The sequence below is a fragment of the Lepidochelys olivacea genome, assembly GCF_965140295.1.
Source record: "Lepidochelys olivacea isolate rLepOli2 genome assembly, chromosome: 13".
In the NCBI taxonomy this organism is placed as follows: domain Eukaryota; kingdom Metazoa; phylum Chordata; order Testudines; family Cheloniidae; genus Lepidochelys; species Lepidochelys olivacea.
Window position 1 is genome coordinate 37,506,646 of NC_140423.1, and position 14,858 is coordinate 37,521,503.

A 14,858-nucleotide genomic window follows, 5' to 3' on the forward strand; every position below is an offset into this window, starting at 1 on the left:
TTCCCCACAACAGCTGTTATAATTGGTAGGGACTATCCAGAGACATGGGACTTTGGGGGTGGTTGGGGACGGAGACGATGGAGGGCACAGATATAGGGAGAAGGGTTGTGGCTGTGGATGGGGGTCACCAATGAGGACAGGGGGTTGGGAAGCCTTGGATCGGTTATGTGTGAAACTCTGTGTTTTACTCGGCAGGTGGAAGAACCTACGTCCTGATCTCGAGGCACATTGATGCAGTGCTTCCAAAGCCGCACAATGTGGAGGTCTGGAGCTGAGAATGCACGCACCTTGACTGCTGTGGGGAAAGAAATGCGTGCGCTGATTAGGGTAGCTAATGTGTATTGTGGCCAATTCCTGGGTCACGAGGTAGCAGAAGCTTGCAGGAGAGGGAGGATTGGCTCATGAAAGGGGGATTCCTGACAACAGGCTGATCTGCGTGGACCAAGCTGGCCTGCTTTGGCATCATGTTTTGCTTGCCCTGCAGCATCTTAAACTGTGAGTTAAGAGGCTGTGATCTATCAGACACTGTGGTGTTATCCAGGAGCGCTGGAAGCTTCCTAAAACCGGGGAGTCCACTAGTGCCTGAACCGTGGCCCTGCCCCCGTGTCAGCCCTTCCCCCCCGAGGCCCTGCCCCTGCGCCACTCTTTTTAAAAGTGATGGGGCTATGCTCCCTGGCTCCCCCGTTCTGGCATTGCTGGTGTGATCTCGGCCTAATTCCTGGTACTCACCTCACAGAATGTGAGAGCAGATGCGGACGGCGTCAGGGATCGGGGTCCAGGAACTGGGATAGTTTTCCCTGATTTGTCTGAGCCTCTCAATCACTGCAACAGTGACAACACGAAAGCTGTTAATCAGTGTTGGAAGAACGTTAATCAGGAAATCAAAGTGTTCATGGCTGACCACTTGCTGCACAGAACTAAGAAGAGCTCTGACACACCCCTGTTGCTTGGAGATGGAGTATGTCTATTGGGCAGGGATCTTTCTCCCAAACATAAAACTCTCTGTGTTTTGGAACAAACCCGGTCTCTGATTTCTCTTGCCACCCCTGCCACAAACTCCACCCATTGTGACACATGACCAGGAACACCAGGCCACTGTCACACAGTTGTCCTTCACTTCAGGCAATGCGAGTGAGTCAGGTTATAGGAGTGGGGAAGATTTCGGGGAGAAGCATTCCCTGAATGCGCTGATGGGTGGGGAGCTGGGTACAGTAGTAGCAAGGGGGCCAGGTTACAGTGAAAAGATCAGGGGCATGGCTGGGGAGGTATGCAGAAACAGGGCTTGTGGGGCCCAGCTGATGTATGTGGGGATGGCTGGCTCAGTATGCAAATTGCAAGGCATGATATGTACAACAGTTTAGTTGATCGCTAACTCCTACCAACAAGATCTCTTCTCCTGTTCAAAAAAACTAGGATGTTCAATGGCAAAACAAAACAAAAATGTTAATGCCAAATGAAGGTCACTTGGTGGTATTGTCGTCGACTTCCAGAATGGTGAGATGAGCAAAACTCAAACATCTGGAAACCAGGAAAGGCCCAAGGTATGGTTGCACCACGCCACCGTCCCTCTATCCTCTTTGTGCAATGCCTCAATACACACAAACACAATACTCTCACTGGCCTTGGAACTAACAGATCCAGGAGGTTTAAGATCCTGGCTTTCATTCACACGTTTAGCTAATTCCCAGAACGAATACCACATGTGGGCAATTGAAGAATGATGTCACAACCTTTTACATAGAGAATTAGTAAGATCAAACTCTGTAGGCTTCTTCACACACTGCAGGATGCCCCATGTAGATGCAAAGACTGGATTTTTCCTTAAGAGTGTCAGTAGCCTCTTAAAATATGAAAAAGAAGAGAGGGAACCAAATGGCATAGCTAAGCTTTTTTCCACCTCAAACAAGGTCGGTGGGTACCCCAAGCTAATGGAGGGATAGCTCAGTGCTTTGAGCATTGGCCTGCTAAACCCAGGGTTGTGAGTTCAGTCCTTGAGGGGGCAATTTAAGGATCTGGGGCAAAAATTGGGGATTGGTCCTGCTCTGCAGGGGGTTGGACTAGATGACCTCTAGAAGTCCCTTCCAACCCTGAGATTCTATGATTCTAAGGCACTGTGATAAAAATGGTAAACGGGGGTGCACCATTCTTTTGGGTGCCAAAGGACTGAGATTTCTCTGGGGATCCCATTATCAGGGACTGGTGGTGGTAGGCAGCTGCTAAGCAGCTAGTACAAGCAAGAGCCCTTCTCTCTGGAGGCAAAGGGTAACAGAGTCACTAGGTGATACACCTTGCTTAGTACCCTGAGAACCATCATACCCTTCTGGCCTTATGACGCACAAATATTTCCCCCCTTTGTCTCCACAGAAACCCCAACTCCCAGGCCTTTCCTGGCTCCCTCCTGATTTCCTTCTTTTGTTTCCATTTTTACCCATCTGTAGATCCCAGATCAAGGAGAAAACCAAGAAAGTTCAATACCAACAACTTGATGAACAGTGAAAATTTTATTCTTTATTCAGGCTCGACAAATTCTCTGCATTCTGGCAGCAGATTCAATCCCCCAGAAAATCCCAAAGCAGAACTGAGGCTGTAGGTCATAACGAGAGAAGACTCAGAGAAGATGTAATAAAGTCCTCTGCTTTGGTAACGAGATTTGGAGAGAAGCTGGGGAACGGGAAGCACATGAGCCGGTTTTGCAAGCTGGGAGGAGGGCACTGAGAAGTGGTAAGCATGGGTTGGAAGGGACTGAATTGATCCCACTGATTTTCAGGAGACCAATGCAAGACTCAACCCAAGAAGCTCTCACTCCTGCAGACACCCACGATGTTCATGAAAAACCCAGTTTGCACCTTCAGGCACCTAAATACCTTGACAAAGCTGGCCCCATGTCCACTACATTTAGAGGAACTATACAAGATTGTGTCTGGGTTTTTTGACACTGATTGTTGCCCCCAGAAGTGATAGGGTTTGTCTGGCAGAAGAAGGAAAATTAATATGTGTGTGACTTGGAAACATTAAAATAAATTGTTTTTAAAAAGGAGGGGACACAATTAATAGGCCGGGTTAATGCAAAAATACAAGGTTTGGAATTTTCAGAGTGACAGCCGTGTTAGTCTGTATTCGCAAAAAGAAAAGGAGGACTTGTGGCACCTTAGAGACTAACCAATTTATTTGAGCATGAGCTTTCATGGGCTACAGCTCACTTCATCGGAAGTGTTTGGAATGACTAACACATTAAGAGCCTCAGATAAGCAAAGAATGACAGAATGTTCATGCACCAGCGCCATCTACTGGATAGTGCTGGAAGCAGCAGAGAAAGTAATAGACGAAATCCGGGAGCTGTTGGCAAGTAAACCTCTTATTCTCTATTGGACCTTAGACACCATCCTCCAACAAACAGGGTATATCAACTGGCATCAGCATGCTGGACCTCAGAGTTTTGCTGAGCCTACCAGTGAAGCTGGAGAACTTAGAAGTGCTGCCAGACACTTGGACAAACCATGTGTCCTGCTCTCGCCTATCCCGGGCTTATCAGGCTGAGAAAAGACGGTGAGACTTCCTTTCAGAGACTGTGTTTCTTTAATCCCAGTATCTGGAAGTTCCCCTGTTGCACCTGCACTTTCTAGCAAGACCTCAAGGAAAAACATCTTGGATTTTTCATAGACTCATAGGACCATAGGGTGAGAAGGGACCACAAGGGTCAGGTAGTCTAACCCCCTGCAAGATACAGGATTTTTTGTATCTAAACCATTTTAACTAAGCAATGTCATATGCCTGTTTCTCCTTTATCCATCCAACTCAATAGCATAAGAGAACCTCTAACAATAACTTTAAGCAACTGCTTTTGATAGTTTAAACTCTTTCAAACCTCCACATTAGAAAGAGCAGGGACCAGGTTAGTAGGATGCCTTCAGACAAAGTGCATCAGAGAATTACTTAAAGTGTGACAAATGTAGTTGAGATATTGAAGAACTGATTGTTATAAATAAATGTAGTAAGAAATCTGACTGTGTGATTTGTATGGTACAGGTGATAGGCCTCAACACTGGTCTATCTACATCCATTGAGTGCCAGACTGCGTGTGTAATCTGGGTTCAGTACATTCCTAGGACATTTTCTGTATCTAATCTTTGATCTATAAAGCTGATGATTATATGCCTTGTTGACTGCAGCAGTACTGTCCAGGGTAAAAGCAGACCTGAGTAGAGCTTAGCATTAAAATGAGAAAGCTCACACTCCCTGGACTCAATAATAAGGAGTTATCCTAATTAAATTTCCTAAAAACAAGGATGGAAAATCCAGTTTGATAGATTTCAGCTTTCAGATCTACTCTGGCACCTTGGCAAATCCATACTCTTTACCCCCCACCTGCCCCCTTCTCACTTAAAAGAGTGCACAGGGTTCTCTTGTTTCTACTGACATGGGGGAAGCCCAAAGCAAATTCAAGGCTGTGAGTAATAGTAATAGTAGGAGAGAGAAGACGCCATTCAATCACCTACACTACCGATGAGATTTGGAAGGAAGTTTGGGAACTGCTGCGAAGGAGGTGGATGAAGGAGAATGGAAAAAGCAGAAGTGGCTGGGGGAGAAGTTTGGTCCGGCCGTGTGTCCTCATCATTAAAGCCATTAGAAACATTGTTATTGAGAGGAAATTGGATTCTTTTTTCGCAAAAGGAAAATATTCCCAGAAAGCATCTTCTTCCCTCGAAAACTGTCAAATTTTTCTTTACAAAACCTGAAAATGTTTGACTAGCAATAAACCAGTTTTGTTTTCAGGAAATATTTTTGTTTGTTTTGACAGCTACCGACAGACAGAGGATCTAAAAAGGGGGATGGTATCAAGTTCCAGGGACTGCACCCCGCATGCCAGGGTGGGGATCACTACATGAGTGACAAGATGAACCCCCCCACCCCAACATCTACATCATCGAGGGCGAATCCTACCAGGTTGTGAAGGACTTGAGCACAGATGCTGAGTCCAAGGTCTGTGAGCGGGGACCACTACATGCACTATGATTTCTTTTTCTGCATCATCTTCCTAGAGCGGGGGGTTATGTGCCGTGTCTTTGACATGAGCACAGATGAAAATGGGTTCGACACTCCCCTTCGGCCTGAATGCTGCAAGGGGCTCTATTACTTTGACTTCAGCGTCTTCCCAACCCTGACCAAGGTGTTCAGAAATGGGGGGACTCAGTTCCACCAGTACAATGACATGAGCTCCACCGATTCAGTCTCCTTCTCCATCCACCCCAACGTGCTGAACTTCTTGCCCAGGGGGGGCTGACTCTCACAACAGGCATCTCAACCGGCGCCTGGAAGTGCATCAAGAACCGAAGGACTCCGAATCTCCCATCACCTGGTCAGACAAGGTCACCCGCAAGGTGGGCTATGCCAAGCACCATATGTCCCGCATCAAGCACAGCTGGAGGATCTCTGCTGAGATGTCCCTCAGGGCTCAAGCTCAGCACCCAGGTCCAGTTCTCCCTCAAGCCCGAGTACAGTGGAAGAAGCGTCTGCATGGAGCAGGAGGACTGGAAGGAAGCCCAGGAAGAAGAGGAGTCAGCCCAGGTGACCCTGGAGCCCAAAAAGAACCTGTACATCCGGCAGTACCGCCTCAGCATAGGGCACAAGCCCATCTTGTTCTGCAGGGTTGTCCAGTTCACAGAAGAAAACCATCGGCTCCAGTCCCCTAAACGTCCGGGAGGATGGAGAATGCCCTCACTCACTTTCACCGGGCACTGGAAGGGGGTTGGAGTGCGGGAAGGGGTGCAGGCTCTGGACTGGGGCCGAGGGTTTTGGAATGGAGGAGGGGGCTCTTGGCTGAGCCTGGGGCAGGGGGTTGGGATGCAGGAGGGGGTGCGGGGTGCAGGCTCTGGGAGGGAGTTTGGGTGCCGGAGGGGGCTCAGGGCTAGGGCAGGGCGTCGGGGTGCAGCAGGGGGTTTGGAGTGCTGGTTCCAGGACAGGACTGGGGCAAGGGGGTGGGGTGTGCCTTAGGAGATAGGGAGACTGCCTTAGCTCTGCTGTGCTGCTGGACTTTTAGCAGCCCAAAATCTCCCGGTTTGGCTTCAGTACCCTCCGGGAGATAGAGCCCGATCCCAGGAGACTCCTGACAAAACCGGGAGGATTGGCAACCCTGCACCTGCCCCATACTGAACAGAAAGATGACCCTCTACCTCAGATACCTGCCAATCTGACGTGCGGGGGGGATTCCTTCCCCACCTCGATTCTGATGATCAATTGGATCCTGAGCATGCCAGCCCAAGCACCAACCAGGCAGCTCAGAGCTGTGACCCACTCTGTCCTGTCTCCAGGTGTGGACTATCTCTGATCACTACACTTCAGAGGAAAGTGAAAAAAAATCCCAGGGAGCCAATGGGGTATCGAGGTAACCCGTCCTGCCTGACCCCTGCAGGGGAAGCCCGGAAGCATGAGATTAGATGGTAATAATAGTCTTTATACAGGGCTGCAAGTGTTATGAGCATGTTGAGCTGCACTGGTTTAGTTCCTTACCTTCAATCCCCCCAGTTCATCGAGAGGGCAAAGGCCTCCTGTCCCATTCCCACCTCCCTGAGTCACCCATCCCCCTGCACTGGGGCTGGATCGGAGCCAGATCCCCCTCGAGGAGAAAGGCCCCATGACACAGTCACTGACCCTCTCCCAGATGGCAGAACCTTCAGCCCTAATCGGTTATGTCCTGTTTTCCTCCCTGGAAACACACAAAGTGTTGCAAGCACAGGAGGGCCTGATAGCAGGTGGCTGCAATACAGGCCATGCAGATAAGAGTCTGGCAGGGATCCCACCCTCTGGTGAAGCAGCCGTGGCCCCTATCAGAGAGCAGGGCTTGGGGGAACAGAATTGGGGACCCCTTAACACGGAGAAGGGGCTCGATTGGCCCACAGGGGCAGGGTGAGGGGGTGGAAGCCAGAGTGGGAGATGGGGAGGGAACACTCAAGGGAAAAGGGAGGCATAGTATGAGGGAGGAAGGATGAGCCTGGTGAGAAGGCGGAGTCAGTGGAAAGGGGGAGGAGCCACTGGAGAGGAAGCAAACAGATGTTATACTTACAAGAAGCACACGGGATTTTTATAGGGGAGAAGGCAGCACGCCGCATTTATTGAGAATACGACAGTTAGCAGATGCTTTTTAATTACATACACATACATATTAGGCATACAGCCCCGCCAGTCTAGAGTCTGGATCAATCTAGTGGCCAGCCAGATAGATCACAGAGGGGAGCCGGGCTCTGTCGGTTGCAATTCGATGCTTTTGGAGTGGCGGCAAGACAAACCCAAAGTCCCATGGCCAAGCAGCCTGCTCTTATGGAGTCTTCTTTTGCCGTTGAAGTTTAAGAATTTTGCTGTGTCAGTTTCTGACCGGTTACTTTTTAATTGGTGTTATTTTTTGATGTTAACATTCCAAAACACCTTGGAGGGGGTTATTTTGGTTTGGTTTTGATGCAGTTAATTGTTTTGTTTCTAGTGGTGCCAGCCTTTACCTCAGGGTATTAATTTGCCCTTCTTTCATTATGGATGTGGGCTGATGGCGTTGGGAAGGGTTTTTTTTTTTTTTGATTATTTGGCTATAACAACGGCCTTTACACCTTTCTTTTTGATGCATACATTTTTTATTTACATAAACCATTTTTTACAGAGACCTTTAAAGGTATCCAGTAGTTTGTAAATTAAACCTGACTACATTTTGTGATTAAAACAGTTCACATTGTGGCCTGGGCTTTTCAAAAAAAATTAATTTTTTTAACGTAGACACAATACAAGATTCTGTTTTTTACTTACTAAACCTTAAAACAAAGAAATGTATATTTAACGAGAGTGGCTAATTTATATAATACACATAGGAAACCAAAGTAGACATTACAACTTATTTTAAAACAAAAGGGTGACCATAATTAGTTATAAGGATTGTTTTGGTCGGTTTTTGCCTTAACATTAGTACAGACACTGGCAGTCTGTCAGATGCGTTTTTAACCAGTGTTCCAGAGGGTCTTTCCTTTCTGCTGTTCAAAAAGGGTGGCTGGCAGGATGATTAAACTATACATTAATTCTTATAGTACAAATATAAAATTTTACTTCTACACAGACCCCGTCAGCGTTTACATCCAGAGAATTGCAGGGCTGGTTTTGCTCTTCTCTAAGGTCCCATCCATCTCGGTACAGCCCAGGAACTCGCTCCTGGCCCCAAGCGGAGCTGTCATCAGCTGAGAGGAACTACCAGGTGGGAGTGTCAGCTGGAACTTTGGGGCGGGGGGACCCCAGGGCTGGGCTAGCAGGGGGCTGTGTGTTGGGACTGAGGGGCAACGGCAGAGCTGGTGGCGAGGACTGAGCCCAGGGCTAGGATAGCTGGGGGGTTGCGGGTCGGGAGTGAGGGAACTTTGGTGCGTTGTTTTCCTCTGAGCTCCATTCAGGGACTCCTGGCTGGGCACAGAGTTAGTCCTTGGGATCCTGTCGATATTTCCTCCCCTCTTTATCTCCACGCAGGGCAGCCCTTTGCACTTATGGGGTGAGATGGAGGAGACATGGCCCAGATGGATAGATCCATGGTGGAAAGTGGGAGCCCGTGTGAGGTGGGATCCTCATGGGGCAGGACGCTGGGCTTTCCCCTTCCTCAGGATTGCGCCACCCCCTGGAGATTGGTCTGCAGGGCACATCTAGGAGACTTCATTGCAGACAGGTGCCTGGTTGCTCTTGGACCTGGGGATCTTCAAGCATCAAAGGTTCACAAAGGATGAGATGAGCTATCATCCTGCCCTCACTTCTCCTCGTCTCAGGGCTGGACACCTGCGATGGACCATTGGTCCCTCACAATGACGCCCCAGGCACCGACATCTTCGATAATCAAAAGGGCTTCTTTATCATCTGCTCCGACCTGGATTGCTACCTGCGGACAGACAATCAAAAGAGCGGGACTGGTATAGAGATCGGGAGACTGCACCCTGCGTGACAGGATGGGGATCTCTACGGGAGTGACAAGACGATTCCCCCCAACATCTACATCATCAAGGGCGACTCCTACCAGGTGGTAAAGGACTTCAGCACAGATGCTGAGGCCAAGGTCCATAAGCTGCATCCCAACTGCTGTGGCGGGGACCATGCACTGTGCTTCCGGGTTCCACATCATCTTCCGAGAGCAGCGTGTCGTGTGCTCTGCCCTTGACGTGGGCACAGATGAACATGGGATGGATGCTCCCCTACCACTTCTTTCCAACAGTACTGAAGGTGGATGAGAAATGGTGGGTGGAGCTCATGTTCATATACATGTACTACTGAGCCCACCAACAGATCTCCTTCTCCATCCACCCCAACGTGCTGACCTTCTTCCCCGGGGGGCTGACCCTCCCCAAGGGCACCTCAACCAGCAGCTGGGAGTGTATCAATGGGATCAAATCAGCCCCTTCAAATCCATACTTATCGCTTCCCAGTGCCCTCCTCCCAGCTCGCAAACCCGGCTCATCCACTTCCCCTCCCCCAGCTTCTCTGCAAATCGCGTCACCAGGGCAGATGATTTCATTGCCTTTTCTCTCCGTCTTCTCTCATTATAACCCGCAGCCTGAATTCTGCTTTGGGATCATTCCAGGGTCGAATCTGCTGCAGAAGCACAAAGAATTTGTCCAGCATTCACCAGGCTGTTGGGGTTGACTTTCCTTGGTCTTCTCCTTGGTTTGGGGGTCTGTAGAAGGGTAAAAAACAAGAAAGCATGAGGGAGCCGGGATGGTAATAATTGTCTTCATATGGGGCTGCAAGTGCTAGGAGCATGTTGAGCTGCATCCCTGACCCATTCATGTAGAGGGGAAAGGCCCCGTGTCCCGTTCTCGCCTCCCTGAGTCCCCAACCCCCCAGCCCTGGGGCTGGATGGGAACCAGCGGCCCTAGAGGGGAAAGGCCCTGTGACACTTTCACTGACCCTCACACAAACTGGAGAATCTTCAGCCTCAACTAGTTACGTCCTGCTCCACCTGAACTGGCCCCTAGCAGGCGTGACTGGCCCTTTTTATCCTGCCTGTTGGGCCCTGATTGACTTCTGCCTACTCCCGGTCCTTCTAGCCACTGTGGGACCAAGTGGGGGCTTTCTAGAGGGTCCAAACTTGCTGCTCTTTCCCCCCCAGACAGGCCAGCTTCTTGGGGCCTGGTGCCCCCACATGGCTGAGCCCCCAGCAGGGGGCAACAAATGCCTGGCACACCCTATAAAGGGGGGTAGGGCAAGGGACACAAGGCACAGGTAAGGGGGAGGTGCCCAGGCAGAGAACCCATCTTAGTCCCCGGAGAGCCTTCTGCATCCCCTCCACCTCATGTCTGCCCTGCCTTCTCCATCCTGAGCCCCCAGCATGTAGCTAGAAGGGTGTCATCACGAGACAGCACTGGTGGGGGAGGGGGCAGCAGGAATGGGACCCTGAGAGCCATAGGGAATGGAACAGCCTGTGGAACTCACCACCACATGAATTTAACAGAGGCTGAACGGCCAATCAGAGGTTCTTGGATCACTCCCGGCAAGCCAGAGGAGCCACGCCCTGGGGTGAGGGGGCAGGAGGAAAGTCTGCAATTGAGGGCATGGCCCAGCAATAGGGGGAGCAGGAGGAAGTGGCTTCCCTGGGCAGGTTATTCCACAATTGTCCACAAGGGGGTGCCGCTCTCAAAGGCCAAGCTAGGTGGGCTCCCTGGGCTGAGGGGCCCTAGGGATCCTTCAGCAACAGCACAGATTTAGGGCAAGCATGGCAGACTCTGGGCCAGTTACCTCCCAGCTTCATTCCAACTCCAGCAACCCACCAAGGGGGAGGGATCCATATACAGATGGGGAGAGCTAGGACTGAAACCCCAAAAGCCTTACCTCCCAGACCCCTGACCTCCCTGCTCTCACCATTAGACACCCCCCTCCCACCTCTGAGCAGCAGAAAGAACCCAGGATTCCCGGTCTCAAAGGCCCCCCATACACACACACTCCAACCACAAGACCCCACTCCCCTCCCAGAGCCAGGGAGAGAACCCAGGCGTCCTGACCTCCCTTTAACTACTAAACTCTTCATCCCATCTCCAAGCAGGGAAAAGAACCCAAGAGTCCTGCCACCCCCTCCCAACTATTAGACACGCCCCCATCTCCGAGCAGAGGATAGAACCCAGGCATCCTAGCCACCAGCCTCCTCTGTTCTAACCACTGACTAGCCCATCCCCTCCCCCAGCCTAGGAGAGAACCCAGGCGTCCCGTCCCCCCCCCCCCTTTAATGGCTGTGCAGTTGGGAGGAGCCGGCCAGCGACTTCCCCTCCCCTTTAGCTACGACTTCCCGTTTGGGGGCGGGCCAGGCGGATCTCAGCCCGGGCAAGGCTGCGGGTTACCATCGCCGGCTGGAGGCGCAGCGCCTTGGAGAGGGGCGCACGGCCCCGGGAGCGCAGCGCCTTGGAGAGGGGCGCACGGCCCCGTCTCCACTCCGAGCGCCGGTGAGATGCGGGGAGCATCCCCGCCCCATTCCGGGCTGCCCCATCGCCCCTTCCCGGGGGGCTCTGCAAGTGGGGCCTCTCCAGGGGGGTCCCCCCTTCTGGGATAGGGGGAGCAGAGGCCGCGCTGGGCTGCTGGTTACCCGTGGTGCCCGGTGCAGAGCCAGCTTCCACCCGGGACCCAGGCCTCCTTCCCCCTCCCACACACACCCAGGGCCTGGCCCTTCTTGGTGTGACTCCCCCACAGACTCCCCCAACCTCCCTTTCAGGGACCAAGCTGATTCTCCCCCCACCCTGTGCCCTGGGCGGTGGTGCCCTTCCTGCCCTCCACACCGCCAGGGTCTGGCTGGTCTCGGCCTAGCCCATTTCAATATGGACCCCCCCCTCACTCTCCCCCTCTGGTGTCCCCCAGGAGCTCAGCCCCCCCATGGCCGGGATCGCCCCACGGGCACGCTCCCCTGGCACCGATGTCTTCACCACCCCTCATGGCTTCTTCATCGTCCGCTCCGACGTGGGCTGCTTCCTCCAGGCGCCCGAGTGCCACTCCCCGGAGGCCGTGGAGATCCGGGGCCTGCACCCTGCCTGCCAGGGTGGGGAACACTATGTGGGCGACACCACCGGCTCCTGCGTCTGCATCCTCCGGGGGGACGCGTTCCACCGAACCACAGACCTGAGCGCCGCCCCCAGCCCCGACGCCCTCCCCCTGCACCCCACATGCCGCGGAGGCGACCACTATGCCTCGTGGGGCGGCCGCTTCTCCCTCATCTTCCTGGCCCGCGGCGTGGTTCTGTCTGTGGCTGACCTGACCACGGGGGCCGAAGCAGAGGAGATGCCCCTGGAGCCCGCGTCCCGCCACGGACTCTACTACTACGCTCTTGACGCTACCCACCTGGCTTTCCTGGGTGTGGACGAGCAGCGGGGGCTATACAGCCAGGTCTTCTCTAGCTCGGGGCACCAGGAGGTCCTCTCCATCCACGCGGACGTGGCCAGCTTCCTCCCGGGTGGCCTGTCTCTGGTCCACAGGGGCACCTTTGGGGCATGGGAATGTGTCAAGCTGATCCAGAACGAGACAGACGGGCCGCTCCCCGGCAGCCATGAGATAACCCGGAAGGTGGGACGTGTGGAAGAGAAATTGGCCAACTGGACCTTCTCCACGGCCGGTTCCCCGGCACCTGCAGACCTTTCTGTGGCCTTGCTCCAGGCCCAGTTCTCCCTGCCCCCCATGTATGGGGGGCTGGGGCTCAGGACGGAGCAGGAGGAGTGGGAGGCCGTGGCTGAAGAGGGAGAGGAGCTGCGGGTCATTCTTCAGCCCCGGCAGAAGCTCTACTGGTGGCAGTATCACCTGGGCTTGGGGCACCGGCCTGTTCTCTTCTGCCGCTGCCTCAAGGTGACCCGTAGCCCCGCCTCACCTGCCAGCCTCCCACTGCCCCGGTCGGACGCAGGAGACGCTGGCATCTGACTGGGGAATGGAGGCTGGCGGTAGAGGAAAGGTTAACGTTGTCGCTGAATAAATGATGTTCTATTGCACTGTCAGTGCCTGTCTGTGGATGGCTTTGGGACCCCACCCCACTCCTCCCAAGGTGGAGAAATTGAGGCACAGAATGTGTCAGGGTAGGACACGGAGTTGTGGCTCCCAGCACCCTGCTCTAACCACTAGACCCCACTCCCATCCCAGAGCTGGGGATAGAACCCCGGAGTCCTGACTCCTAGCCCCACCCCCCAACCACTTGACTCGACTCACCCTCCAGAGCCAGGGAGAGAACGCAGGAGTCCTGAAGGCCAGCAACACGGTTTTCTTTCTTCAAGCTTCCCTCATGTCCCAAGCAGGTATTGCACCCCTGGGACAGGCACTGCACTATCCGGGTCGCAGGGGGTCTGGGAGTACAGGGGAAAAATGGGGTTTGGCCCAACAGGGACCCCCCACCTTCCAGATCCAGGTGATAACTGCACTGCAGGACCCCATGGAAACGGTGTTTATAGGGGGGGCAGCCTGGAGGAGACCAGGGATCAGTTTGGGGGGCGGGGTCATGGCAGTGGGAGCTTGGGGGGCGAGGGACACATGGGATCTGGGGAAGGATCTTTAGGGGAAGTCGTGCTGCTGTTCCTATGACCTCGTTCAGCACCAGAGCCAGTTACAAACCTTCAACACACTTGGGAATGTTCTTCTCTCTGACTTGGTTTCCCTGGCTGTGAAATGGGGTGAGGATCCTACCTATTGTCTAGTGAGACTAAGATCGTTGGGGCAAGGACTGTTTCTCACAAAGGGTCTGTGCAGCGCCTGGCATGGCAGGGGCCCTGATCTCAGTCCGGGTATTCTAGGATCTACCCCAACACAAATAATTTGCCTCTCTCTCCCTCCATCTCCATTCTCACTTCTCCATCCATCCCATCGCCCAGCCATTTAGCTCCCTTACCCCCACCCTATGTTCAGGCATCTCCATCCCATCTAAGCAGGGCCCATGAGGAGGGTGTGGGTTGGGAACCATGTACCAAGGGGGCATGGGGAGCCCTTACTCGCTGGCTCTCTCCAGGGACACAGAGAATGTCCTATCTGTGACCGGGGCACTGGGTTTGTCTCCTGAGGAGGGGAGGGGCTCAAACTGAGACCCCCTAGGTGCCCTATCCTGGTATGGTTTCAGCTCCCTCAGGGTCAATCCAGAGTCACTCCCAACTGCATTGGGATAAGGGCTGGATTCTGATCTCAGGGCCCCTCCGGCATCCATCTGGAATTGACTGTAATGGTGTTGCTCCAGATTTACAATGGAGTAGAAGTATCCAGGACATGTGGGTGGTCTGACATTTGCAGTGCTGGATTAGGAGTCAGGACTCCTGGATTCTATCCCCAGCTCTGGGAGGGGAGCGATAAGCAGTGGTTACCCTGAATTCTATCCCACTACCTCTTGGAGTCTCTGAATTTTGGGGTGACAAAAATGCAGTTTTATCAGACGGGCCCTGCCATTTATTTATCATCATTATCAAAAAACATATTTACATAAATAGCCACTGAATGTATAAAGGTCGATAAGGCTGGGTAATGACCCGCCGCACCCTCAGCTTTGGTGGGATAGAGACAAGACAAGAAAGATGGAGAACACAAGGCTTAGGGGACGGGAATGCAGGAGACATGGCTGGAAGAGTGCCATTGGATTTCAGGAAAATGAAGGATGTGCCAAGCGGGTCAGATCATCTCCACGCATGGAGCTGAGGGAACTGGGACTCCAGAAAAGATGGGTAGAGCAAAGAAGGGGACTCTCTCTTGAGCGAGATTTTTGGCCTGGCTGAGGGCAAGAGGTAGGAGACAGAAGAAGGCTGGAGCTGACCGAGGTCAGAAGGAGACAGGCGAGCAAGGAGGAAGTACGGTAGCCAAAGCATGCAGAGAAGCTCTAGCAAGGAGATGTTGAACCTCCTACAGCCAGGGCGTCT

At 52.9% G+C, this 14,858-nt stretch overlaps 1 protein-coding gene and 1 long non-coding RNA gene across 3 annotated transcripts; one reads left to right on the forward strand and one right to left on the reverse strand.

Annotated features, from left to right (window-relative positions):
- Nucleotides 1-7,819: 7,819 nt before the first annotated feature.
- LOC311529388 lies at nucleotides 7,820-11,182 on the reverse strand. Of its 2 annotated transcripts, none has more exons than XR_014713825.1 (3): nucleotides 10,741-11,182; nucleotides 9,026-9,679; nucleotides 7,820-8,890 (listed from the first exon to the last, which is right to left on the reverse strand). It is a non-coding gene; the product is annotated as an uncharacterized lncRNA (long non-coding RNA). The 2 variants fall into 2 exon arrangements; XR_014713826.1 differs by having other exon boundaries at nucleotides 10,438-11,182.
- A 116-nt stretch (nucleotides 11,183-11,298) lies between these two features.
- LOC311529387 (uncharacterized protein) lies at nucleotides 11,299-12,968 on the forward strand. The gene is made up of 2 exons (XM_084645367.1): nucleotides 11,299-11,438; nucleotides 11,848-12,968. The coding sequence occupies exon 2, from the start codon at nucleotides 11,863-11,865 to the stop codon at nucleotides 12,892-12,894; it is 1,032 nt and encodes a 343-aa protein (XP_084501493.1). The 5' UTR covers nucleotides 11,299-11,438; nucleotides 11,848-11,862; the 3' UTR covers nucleotides 12,895-12,968.
- The last annotated feature ends 1,890 nt before the right edge of the window (nucleotides 12,969-14,858 follow it).